Source organism: Ascaphus truei, chromosome 6 (assembly GCF_040206685.1).
Source record: "Ascaphus truei isolate aAscTru1 chromosome 6, aAscTru1.hap1, whole genome shotgun sequence".
Lineage (NCBI taxonomy): Eukaryota > Metazoa > Chordata > Amphibia > Anura > Ascaphidae > Ascaphus > Ascaphus truei.
The window spans coordinates 61,713,887-61,727,321 of record NC_134488.1 but is presented as its reverse complement, the minus strand read 5'-3'; the positions used below and the strand labels follow the sequence as shown (position 1 = coordinate 61,727,321).

At 42.2% G+C, this 13,435-nt stretch overlaps 1 protein-coding gene across 1 annotated transcript in view; it reads left to right on the top strand.

Annotated features, from left to right (window-relative positions):
• Nucleotides 1-13,435, top strand: part of CSF3R (colony stimulating factor 3 receptor) — a 62,018-nt gene that overhangs the window by 18,701 nt on the left and 29,882 nt on the right. The window contains exon 4 of the mRNA XM_075604532.1: nt 12,424-12,519. Coding sequence (XP_075460647.1) covers nt 12,459-12,519 — 61 coding nt within the window. The 5' untranslated portion in view covers nt 12,424-12,458. The remainder of the gene's footprint in view (nt 1-12,423; nt 12,520-13,435) is intronic.

Below are 13,435 nucleotides of genomic sequence, written 5' to 3'. Positions count from 1 at the left end.
ATTACCCAGAATCCTTGGCTGCAGTGGAAGCATTGTACATTTGATAACAGACTTTACATTTTGCTTTTTCCACTGCACCGAGCACTTTCCTCTCCGGCCTTTTGGTCAGGGATAGAAGTATGATCGCAGGAGTTTTTGCAACTCCCCTGGCCTTTTGGTCAGGGGCCATTTTTTATCGCACCTTGCACAGAGCATTGCTGATTTCGCCATGGGGCGTTACAGCAAGAGTGCCTCGGAATCCCTGGGTCTGCCTAGGAGGAAGACCTCTCACAGGCATGGAAACTCAGGGAGCTTTCTGGCTGAAGATGGACCCATGAAAGGGAGGAGCACGGAGCGGCACCGAGCACTTAAAGATGGACTTTTTCCTGGCCTTTTGGCTGAAGAAGTCCTAAAGTTGTACCTGCGCACAGTTCACATTGTGACACTGTTACACTGAACTTGGGAAGCACAAACATTTTGGACTCGGCAAAAAGTAAAAAATTGGTAGCCGTGAAGGAACAGATGGTGGCACACACTTTTTTCCTTTGGCCACGGCCGAAAAAACCCAAGGTCCTACACCCGGTTTCTCTCTGCTTGGGTGGCGCCTTTACCCTGCACCGAGGCATGCGCTGTGGCAGTCACTGGGACCGCAGCCTCAGCATGCTCTCAATCCCTCACATGCTGTTCTGAGATTCATCCAAGAAGTGTGGAGAGACTATGGAGATCCTCTTCACAGTTCTTACACAATGGCAGAAATAGCTAGAGATTTCACCAACTTCACTGTACCCTGTGGTGAGACATGTTACCTACACCAACACGGCCATTAAATGATATACTGTACACTGTACAGTATACTCTGTGATATTCTGCATTCTAATGGGATACTGTATATGTGTTATCACTGGGGACAGTGTAACTGTGTCAATAGGTGCAACTGCTTTCCAATTGGTGCACAATGCTACAATCAGGTACAATACCCACCAGACAAGGACAGATGGGGAGTGTAGGGTCAGTTGACCGATATGTTCATGATACTGAACTATATGATCCAAGTTCTCTGAGCAGAAGTTAACCTGCCACCTGAAAAAGGTCATCCGAAGGACGTTTAAAGCTTTGGCAACATTAAGCTGCAAATTACTTTGCAGTGTGCCTTGGTCTTCTGGTGCTGAAGGTGTTAAATCAGCATTTACCTACTCCCCCACCCCCAAATACTATGACCTACTCCTGGCTCAACTCTCATACTCACCACTCTTTCCAGCATTGAAGGGGTTAAAATGGGTGCTACCTGCTGCACAGCCGGAGATCCAAAATATGATTTAAAAAAAAAAGTATTTCCTAATCCAGTATATTCGGTATATATGGTGTTTATAAGTGTTATCGGGAATTATTTATAATTAGTTATATAGGAAGGTATGACCAACAACTGTATAAACATGATTAGATTTGTGCATAATAAAATCCTCTATTTGAACATCTACAGTACTATTTTTTTTTTTTTTACAATATCCCGGACCTCACTGTGAACAAGTTATAACCCTCCGTTTCTTCTTTTATGGTGAGATCAGTATTTCACTTGGGAAATTCTAAAATCTCCCCCCTTCTAAGTACTGAAAGCTTTCCTGTTGTGTTTTTCCTGCATATGGACTTTCTGGTTTAATAAGAGTTATTTGACTCCAGTTATTGACCCTTAAGGGATTACGGGGTTAGTTCATTTGAGAATCCAATTTTAATCCCTAAATCCCTTTGAATAGAAGCAGATGCTAGCAAATAATGACGCACCACCAATTTAATGATCAACTTTCAATAGAATTAATCAAGAGCACGCAGACTTCAAGAAACACAAGTAAAATCATTTCTAGTTTACAGATCATTTTACCAACGCATAACTTTTTTGTAATTTTTATATTTTGGGGGGAAAAAAAACATTCATACTTTTTCAAACATATTACTGATTTTATATTTGGTAGGAATCCCAGGTAGTGTTCTACCTTGATAATGTGCCTAGGCACGAAACGCGTAGGTGCGTTTCATCTACTTTCACCATCCTGTTTGAGCTTGCAATAAATTGAGAGAAATTGATCTTTATGAAAGAGTTGCCCTGGATTTTAATTTTTTCATCTTCTGCCTGGAATCTCTGGCTGTCTCCGGCTGTGCTCTGCATTTCCCTACAGCACTTGGATTACCTCTTCAACAGACTGCACGCCTTGGGTGTCCTGGATTGTTGCAACAAGCTGACAGGTAATAGATTCTACTGTCAGTATTGTTTTGCCATGTTATAAACATTATTTTGCCACATTGGATTGGGTATTCATTGCTGTGTTGTTTTCTGTGGGTGGTCAAGTTGACACCACTAGACACAGACCCTTCCTTGTACTATATCATACATGTTATATATTGGATATCCTCTAAATCCTCAAGAATTTAAGAAGAAAATGTTTACTACACATAGAGGAGAAAGGATTTTTTCTCTTTAATAGAGCCACATGTGATTTTTTGAGCATACCTAGTGTTCTCCGAGGAACTTGAATGGTTTACTGAGCGCATTGACCTCTGGGTCCACTACATCGACGAGGTCAATGCACTCAGTAAACCATTCAAGTTCCTCGGAGAACACTAGGTATGCTTCCTACGCGTTTCGTGAGCGTTGCACTTTAACCTTGATAAAGTGCAACGTGCGCGAAATGCGTAGGAGGTCTGTTATACCTCCCTTTTCATATGGACCTAATAAAATAACTTTTTTATATCATTCTTGGACCCACTCTCTTGGTTGTGCGCTACACTTTCTACTTTTGTATACATCTACTTACTACCGGCAGCACGCCTATCAGGGGCACAGGACAAAGGCATTTACATATGTGAGTATATTATTATTACCTTCATGTGTTACTATAGCAGTTCTGGTTCTACCCCAATGAGGTCTTGAGGAGTGTGGCTAGTCCCATTACTCTTTTCCTTCAGGGTTATTTTGTGCCTTTTTGAACTTCATTACACTATATAATTCTATATTCTCTTATATACCACTAGCCGTGTACCCTGTGCCCTGACTTATGTGCCAATTATTCTATACATTATGCTGCAAATCCGGCAATTGAGTGCTTATACCACCAAAACCTTGTATCTACCACCAAAACCAACAGGTTCCTTTAAGAGTCACGGATGCAAAGCCTGCCAGTTTATAAAAGTAACTATGCAATTTACGAACTGGGGCCAATCCAAGTCATATCAGATTTGTACATTCATTAACTGTCTGAGTACTGTACAGACGTTATCTATCAAGGTATTTGCTTATGTGGTAAGATTTACGTAGGGAAGTCCAAACGCCACCTGAAGCAGCGGGTCCCAGAACATATTGGAACAATTCGGAATAAAGTGGGCAAACCTCTATCAGGACATGTGAACAACTGCCACAATGGAAATATAAACGCTATTCAATTTTGTGGCATAGACCAATTCTCAAGTGGCCAAAGGAAAGGTGACTGGGATGTAGCCCATCTACAGAAGGAAGCCAAGTGGATCTACACACTGAGCACTCTCTCACAAAAAGGCCTTAATAAGGGCTACATGTTCACTCCCTTTATCTGATCATCACCACCTTATCATAGGTCAACGAGAACAGCTTTGATCGAATTCAATATGCATTTCTGTCCAATGCTGCACCACAATTTGGATTGACATTTTACTCAATGTTTCTCACTACTCCTCTGCCATTGTTCCAGGTACAGGTTTTTCCGTATCCGAGGCATGTACATTTGTTTCATCCTAATTTCAGTGGTATGTCTGAACCCTCCACATATGCTTCAGTCATCTCAGCATATATATCTAATATATTAACAGGAGCTATTGACATAACCAATAAACTAACACAACCCACCCTTTTACCTTTATCATAGAAGGACTGTGCATTCTCCCCCATTCTAGCCAATCGACCTATATATACAGGTTGAGCCTGCCCCTCCCCCCCTCCCCCAGGCCAGCAGTGAGTTACTTTTTTCATTGACAAACTCAGTTATTATTCGAAACTTGCAATTTAGAAATAACTCTACTGCAGTAATGTCACGCTGTGCTCACCACTAACAAGGAAGGACTGCAGTGCTGAGGTGGGAATGGATATTATGCCACCCACAGCCATGGGGGCGCGCCTGGAGTGTAGAGTTGGTCGGGGTAGCCGGGTCGGGGTTGGGGAGGTGCAGATGGTTGACATACTTGCCGGGTCAGAGGAGGAGAGGTGCGGACCGTCGCATGTACTATTAGCCGTGTCTTGGTTTGGAGAGAGCAGAATCGTCGTAGTTCGTTTGCCGAGGTCAGGTTTGGAGAGGAGCGGGTGGTCGTGGAAAGCCAGGTCGGTACACAGGAAGGTAAGCAGCAAGACAAGGCAAGACTGTGGAGGCAGAGAAGAGGTGAGTGCAACGCAACAGGAACTATGCTCAGCCAAAGTGCCAGTAGCACAGCTGAGCATATGTAGGTGAGAGCGTCCAATAGAAAAACTGTAGCGTGGACGTGAGTGCAAAGCGAGGCTGCGATAGGAGGCAGGATAACAAGGCTCAGGTCAGCTCCCTGGGATGAAGCCTGTGCATGCTGTGCGCGCGTCCGTGTGCGCCTGCGAGCGTGTGTTGCGCGTGCTCCCGTCCTTGCGAAGGGACGACTTTAAGGGGCTGGAGCGGGTGCACGCGCACACCTAAAGGAAGATGGCCACTGGAGGGAACGGCAGAACACGCGGAGGTAGGAACGGGTCTCGGGGGAGCACTGGCCACCGGAGCGGGTGAGCGGGGAGCACGCCGAGGGCGACGTGGCTCCCTAACCCTTACAAGTAACTCTGTGGATGGCTAGTTTGAGTGTTTATTATGATGTAGCAAGAGCGTGTCTATTAAAGATGCAGTTCAAGCAATATCCTGAATGTGTGTTTTTTTTAATAAATCAGTTCTGTAGTAAGAAAAAATACTTTTAGCATTTTCTGTTTTAAAAAAAACAACTTTGAAAGACCAATTTTCTTGTATTATATTTTTAACGGCATGCTTGTTGCTATAGCAACCATTTACATTCCCCATATTTAAAGATGTCACCAAACTTTGCCGATCAATAGACGGAGAACGAATTGACCGGCAGCTATGCAGTTCTTTAGGTAAGTAGAGATTGCCCACATGAAACTATTGAAGTAAAAAAAAAACATAAAAAAAAACGTAGCTTGAACTGCAGCTTTAAAGTCATCGGACTGTTCATTTAGAGTGGAGCATCTCCTAAGCACCACCCACACGCACGAGCACACAAAGGGTTAACAGTGACGTTACTTACCTATGGAGCCTATAACCTACTAGCACCAATGGTACGCCCACCCCTACTGTTCATGCCTTGAAGAAGCGCTTTTGATCGCGACACGCACGAGTCGGCACTATTCACGGACATGCATGCGCAGGGGCTTACACACATCGCTTCCACTGACCTCGCACGGCGAGAAGTTGCGGCTCCCTGCCACTGGACTATACAGGTCTCCTGCAGTGTCAAGATGGGTACGAGAGACCTCTACTCGTAAAGGGGGGATTTTCCTTTAAACATTAGGATCTTTATCCACAAGATGGTATTCGTGTACCCATTCATGAATATGGTTTGCCATCTACAAGCATTCATTTAACATATGTGCTTGCTCTATCTATGGGCATCTTTCCACCACGCTGCATTTTCTTACACAGTGCTTTCTCACTACACTGAGACATTTGCTATATCCACCAGGGATTGACTATACAGACTAACTACGGCAAGGAGAAGCACAGTATCTCTGTACCCATTCATTAATATGGGTTGCTGTGCATAGTATATTTATGGTATATATCTACTTCTATGTATAGGAGATTCACCAAGCAGCATTTCATACAGCGTTCTCCTGACTGAGACATCTGTCAATTCATTGGGGATAATCATTATACATGTACCTAGTGAACAACTAGCACGGCATCTCTGCACCCATTCATGAATATGGGTTGCCGTGCATGGGAAATTAACATTGTCTTTTCAGTTGATTATACTACAGTGTTTCCTTAGTCACCTCACTGATTTGCGCATTAGATTAGCAGTTCTTCTAAATGTATACTGTTTTTACTTGCAATCACCATATTGCGTCTACTTTTGTCCCCTGGTAACCTATGCCTCTTCCCTCGGTGCACTGCACTTATCACTCAGCCGTCACGTGTCTTTATTGACACAGGAGCCGGGAGTACAGGTTACCTCAGGTCACCGCATGTTCTATTGCGCTCGATCCACCATTGGTACGGTCCGTTGTCAGCTTATGGTTTAATACTCCAATGATACACACCTATATATATATATATATATATATATATACGCAAGAGAGCAACACTGTTTACCAGTCGGTTTTATTGAAGTGGCTATTTCAGTTACTATACAAAGTAACGCACCCACTAACAGTACCGGTCATTATGACATATACATTGTATTACAATTGCCTTTATCACAGTGTGTCTACATTTGCCCACTGTGAGTGAATACTTGTCTCTTCGATCATCTGTTCTTACCATCCAGACTTTATATATGTCTTAATTGGAGTAGTGGCTCAGTGTCTGAGTAACGACACTGACTCTGGCACTGAGTTTGAAGCAGGGAACCTGGTTCAATTCCCAGTGTTGGCTCCTTGTGACCTTGGGCAAATCACTTTATCTCCCTGTGCCTCAGGCACCAAAACAGATTGTAAGCTCCACGGGGCAGGGACCTGTGCCTGCAAAATGTCTCTGTAAAGCGCTATGTAAAACTACCAGGGCTATACAAGAACAAGCCATTATTATTATTAATTGACACCAGAGCAGTGACGACAGGTTACTCTAGGTCAGCGCACAATTTAACGTGCGTGATCAACAGTATACACGGCAAGCAGTTACTAGGTGCATAGCGGGTACTTGTTCACCCTCTGGTTCATGGTGTTTAGAGCATACACTTCTCTCATTATTTCATCAGTGTCACATGAGCGACCAACGGACCTGTATATCTGTCAGTCAGCAACTTCACTGCTGGGGTCACCTCAGGATAGATTACCCGTATACAGGTGCACATACTAAGATACGTGTCTGTGTGAATCTAGAATGCGTGTATTGTATGTTCATCAGAAGTACTCTCTTGGAATAATCACAACAACACAAGTATGCAAACACGTTTTACACTTTATTTCATTCCGCAACATCGTGGTATTTAGCCAATTAGATTATTCTGTTGTCTGGTCACGTCATATTGCAGCACGGCATATTTAAGTATAATCCCCGAAGAACAGGGCATTACTGGCCAATAATGCCCTGGCTGAAAGAGTTGAGGGCCCGAGGCGAAGCCGAGGGACTTTAACCCAGCCAGGGCATTATTGGCCAGTAATGCCCTGTTCTTCGGGGATTATTACTATTATAGGCTAAATGTAGGCTTATTTCATAAATAATAGACACTTTTGTATAGTTAAATAGATTTTTTATTAAAATAAAATGGTAAATACATGAAACCACCTCTATATACGCTTACATTGCAGATATCTCTATCCACACACTGCCGCCCCATCTGTGTACACACACACAGCAGCTCAACACACACAAACTGCTGCTACACACATACAACAGCACACCACACACAACACAGCACATCTACACACACAGCAGCTCTACACACACAAGCACACCATACACACACACACACACACACACACACACACTGGAGCTCTAGACACACAACACAGCACCTCCTCTACACTCACAACACAGCACATCTACACACACAACACAGCAGCTCTACACACACACAACAGCTCTACACACACACAACACAGCAGCTCTACACACACAAACTCTGCTGCTACACACACATGCTACACCCATAAACACTGCTGCTGACCCTGATACACACACACGCACACACTGGAGCTCTATACACACAGATATCAGCTCTACACACATACAAACTGCGGCTACACATACAACAGCACAACACACACAACAGCACAACACACACACACACACACACACACACACACACACTGCAGCCACAATAAAAAATGCAGCCACTTACTAAACTTTTCACTCTCCCCTCACCCACCTCTACACACAACAAAGCACAACACAGCACCTCTACACACACACCCCAAACACACAACACTGCACCTCTATACACAACACAGCACCTCTACACACACAACATACACAACACTGCACCTCTACATACAACACAGCACCTCTACATACACGCTACACCCATAAACACTGCTGCTGACACACACACAGCACCTCTACACAATCCCCCCCCCCCCCGTGGCTGATACGTCCTGACCAATCCCCTGCCCTGTCTCAGAGCTGTTACTTCATTCAGATGAATCCCCTGCCCTGTCTCAGCTGTTCTGAAGGCTGATTGGCTGGAAATAAACACATTGAAAACTACACATTGCAAGCTGCTTAAATTCCGGGCATTACTGATTGGATAATGCCTGGAATTTTAACCAATCAGAGAGCAGGGTTTTCAATAATGCCCGGAATTTTACTGCTTTAGCCTATAATACTAGTTACAGTGGCAGGGTTCCAGCAAGGCCTGTGAGCTATCATCTCCTGTATAATACCAGATATTAATTGGTATATAACCTAGCACATATCAGTGTGAGTGTTAATTACATTGCAGCTGATTGATCCCACTCCCTTACCCTCCTATACTATTTCCCCATGCGGAACCTTTGAATTAAGGACTGCATCATGAAGATTGATGAACCACTATCGCATCAATCCTGACCCTGTTACTAAAGGATCCAGAGTACAAACTATACTCACCATTGGATCCACTGTGCGTAGTTTTAATACTCCTTATTTTAGTTTATTGTATATAATTAAAGCTGCAGTTCATGCAATATCCTGCATGTGTTTTTTTTTAATAAATCAGTTCTGTAGTAAGAAAAAATACTTTTAGCATTTTCTGTTTAAAAAACAACAACTTTGAAATACCAATTTTCTTGTATTATATTTTTAAAAGCATGCTTGTTGCTATAGCAACCATTTACATTCCCCATATTTAAAGATGTCGCCAAACTTTGCCGATCAATAGACGGAGAACGAATTGACCAGAAGCTATGCAGTTCTTTAGGTAAGTAGAGATTGCCCAAATAAAATTATTGATTTTTTTTTAAAAAACTAAAAAAAAAACCTAAAAAAAAAAAAACCTAAAAAAAAAAAACCGGGAGCTTGAACTGCAGCTTTAAGTCATCTTTTAACTTTATCATTTATCAATCAGAGCGTGAGCTTGAGTGCTCTCATTTGGGTCACTTGTCATTAATATCCGCATTCATTTTAGCCTCGGACCCCCTGTTTCCCGAGTTACAGAACTCGGTATGGGGTTCTCCCAGCATTGTTTAAATGTCCCGGTCACGTGTTCCGTGAAGAAGGTCCTCTTGGGGACCGACACGTTGGGCATATGTGTGCATTTTGGACGCAATAAACCACTTTTATCTGATAATCCCTTCTGCTGTGCCGGTATATTGGATCTCTAGGGATCCTCACAGACTGTAACTATTTACTCTTTACCGTGCACCACAATTGCCTCTGCTGAGGCTTTTTTTCAGTGTGTGCTGCCCTATTCTCTCTCTCTCAAATTATATTTATATATATATTATATATTCAAATTATTGTGCCTTTCCGTCTTCCTCCCCTAAACTTCCTCCCCTCACCTTCCTCCCTTAACCTTTTCAATGGCAGCGGGGGTTGAAAAATCCAGGTTGGTGTTGCTACAGGAGAAGCAGAACCCGGGGCAATTAGCAATGAATCGCAACGCACTGCAGCCTCAGTGTTGTAAATGACGTCACCACCAATCCCCATAGGAAGACAAGCTATATAATTTGATATACATTTTCTAGAGATCCAGGGAACTGATAGGATTTCTAATATATATATATGTGTGTGTGTGTGTCAAATCTTCCAGAGTGTGTGTGCGTGTGTGTATATATATATATATATATATATATATATAAAGAAAAAAAGAGGAGAGAGCGCACGCCCATAGCGTATAAAAGTTTTAATGAAGGGGGGAGGGGGAGAGAGGGGGGTAAAAAACGCACTTACAAAAAATGCATTAAAATCAAGCATATGTGATATACATAATCACCACCATCCGGTTTAGCTGAGACTCTTGGGGCACTCCTAAGCTCCGTTGGTAAGGGGCAACGTCACTGCAGGTTCCAGGGCTGGTAGCACCATCCGGTCAAACTGCAGGCTTCAGGGGCCGTCCCAGGCTCCGTTGGTAATGGAGCACCGTCCCAGCAGATTCACAAAGCAGGTAAGCTATGAAACTGAATGAGTGTTTAGACGTTAGTACTCTAGTCTGACCATTCCTTGGATGTCTCTTCCTGTTCTCTTCCTCTGCTTCTCATTCCATCCTTTGTCTGCATCTCCTCCTGAGATTCACCCCCCTTCCTTGCCCCCCCCCTTCCCCCCCCCCCCTATCCCACACCTCCACCCGTCTGGACAATGGATATATTTATGAAATAATTTTTATTGGCACATTTAGGTGGTCCAATTAAAAACAGGATCATTATAGGGTTGAATAGATGATAATAGGTAATATATTTTTTAATATTAATTTTCACATACACTTTTATAATTATCGTATAGCACCTATATTATATTTAATATTCATTTAAATAGGCACTCACCTTATTATGGCCATTTAGGGCCTGGATAGTAAATAATGGGGAACGATACTTATACACTTCTGTCCCTATTACTTTAAAAACTAAAAAATTAAAAAATTAAAAAAAAATTTAAAACATTAAAAATATATAATTAATTCTAACAAGCACTCACATAAGAGTTCCCCGGGACCTGGCCTTGTTTGTGGCATACAGACTCCAGACTGATGGTTTTTTAAAATGATTAGTATTTTCCTATCGGGATCATATGACTTATTGTCAATATTCAAGTCATTCACACACTCATTAGAGGCAAAAATTTGCACTTGATTATGTGTGATTGGGAATATATATATATTATTGCACTTTCTATTTTATGGTATATGATATCTTGTGATCCTTTGTTTTACAGTAACCATATGTAGTATTAGCCTATATGTAGGTCATCCCTCTCTATATATTGGGTGAAGTTAAGTATTATTTACTGATGCACCTTATGGAATATCATAATAGAATCCATACACACATTAATATATATTCATTTGAGAGGTTGTGATTTACATGTAGGCTGAATGTTTCCCTCTGGTTTTATCCCTTTAGGACTTTTGTCTTGATGAATTGGGCCTTGATGAATTATGTTATGCCAGTCTATGTGTAATATAAATCTAATATACATGCATGGATTTTTTCTTTTATTAATGAGCTTGTATGTATATGTTTTGTATACTATGTGTCATCTATCCAAAATGCAATACGATGTAGACTGGTATTTAGAGTTAAATTTTGCTTTCTCCTCCGATTCTTTTAGGGTTAATTACCTGTATTTTATGTAAGTATAAGTGTGCATATATATGTGTGTAGCAGCACGAAAAACGAATGCAGCTGAGTAGGGGAGGAGATTTTCTTTAATTACCACTCTGAGGTTGTATATATAATACCGGACCTCCCCTTCTTATGACATCCCTTTGAGAAAGTTAGCCGTGACTGACGAAACGCGTCAGGGAGCGTCGTGACGTCAGACGCAGAGACATTGGAGTCCACACCAAGCGCTGGAGCGTATTGATCCAGGCACGAGTGCTAGAGGCAGCATTACACGGGACCTCTTTCTTGGACATTTTCATAGCTTACCTGCTTTGTGAATCTGCTGGGACGGTGCTCCATTACCAACGGAGCCTGGGACGGCCCCTGAAGCCTGCAGTTTGACCGGATGGTGCTACCAGCCCTGGAACCTGCAGTGACGTTGCCCCTTACCAACGGAGCTTAGGAGTGCCCCAAGAGTCTCAGCTAAACCGGATGGTGGTGATTATGTATATCACATATGCTTGATTTTAATGCATTTTTTGTAAGTGCGTTTTTTACCCCCCTCTCTCCCCCTCCCCCCTTCATTAAAACTTTTATACGCTATGGGCGTGCGCTCTCTCCTCTTTTTTTTCTTTTTAGATACCCTGTGGACATGGTTGGTCCATACTGAGAGCTGCCGGAGACCCTGCATACCAGCACCTATACTTTTCATTGGACTATTCGAGGACTGGTTTATCCTTTTTTGCTTTTTATATTATAATATTTTATTGTTCATGTTTTTGTGGGCCTGATATCATTATAGGTCCACATTATTATTATATGTGTATATATGTATTGCTTATGTAATTAAGACATTTACATCATATCGTTATAGCACATATATTTTTTTGTATATGTTCCTTAGAGGCGCAGCTTATCTCCCTGTTGTTTGATATATATATATATATATATATATATATATTGTGGTTTTATCAATATGAATACTGATGTCTGTACTTTCTCAGACCCTAGCAGGTGATGGGATAGAAGGATCGCAGAAATGCAGAGAGACTGGGGCATCCTGCTGGGAGAAATGCTTCTTCTTCTCTTTCTTCCTGGAGGTAAGACACCCATTGGATGGAGGTATGTTTGAATATAGAGCACTAACTTACAGCTACAAATGGTGCCCTATGTATTAACCTTGACAGTGCCCTTATGATCCAGGTACGTCATGGGCACTTACTCATTTTTAGGGGCAGATGGGGCTGACGGATCCCACAGGGCGGCCAGCCGTACCGAAACAAACGTGGAGCACCCTCCACTTCTGTTTCCGGCATGCAGGCACCAGGAACAATCACATGACCGGGTCACATCTAGGTAATTTAGATCATTTTGGAGTAGATAAACTGTGTTCTGAAGCTCCTCCTTCTCTTACTGTGCACCCCAAAACTGGAACAATCTACCGGGGACTCTCACAGCCACCACCAGTCTAAGTTCTTTCAAAACTAAAGCTTTCTCACATTTTAATCTGGTCTGTAACTGTTACATACGCCTATAATATATATTATCTCTAACTGTGCATGCAATGTATTGTATATAATGTATAACCTGTTCACTTATGTAACTGTATTTGTAACCATGTATTTGTCATCATAACTCTGTGCCCAGGACATACTTTAAAACGAGAGGTAACCCTCAATGTATTACTTCCTGGTAAAACATTTTTTACATAAATAAATAAATAGCGTTGGTCAGTGTGCTGCTGTATTAAATGTAGAATGAGTTCCTTCTGGGGTGGGTTAATAGAAGCCAGAAAGGAGGTTTTGTATCCAGGTGTATTACACAGGTTTTGCACTTTGTATGTTTGTTACACTTTGGTGTTCATGTAATGTGTAGATTTTAATACATGTGATGCGCCCCACCCCAAAGTGCCCACATTTTCTTTGGGATTTTCCCTGTCCACTTAGGAAGGTTTTCTGTGTTTTCGTATTGACTAATTACTCCTGTGGTACAGTCCATGTTCTTTGATGGTGGAAT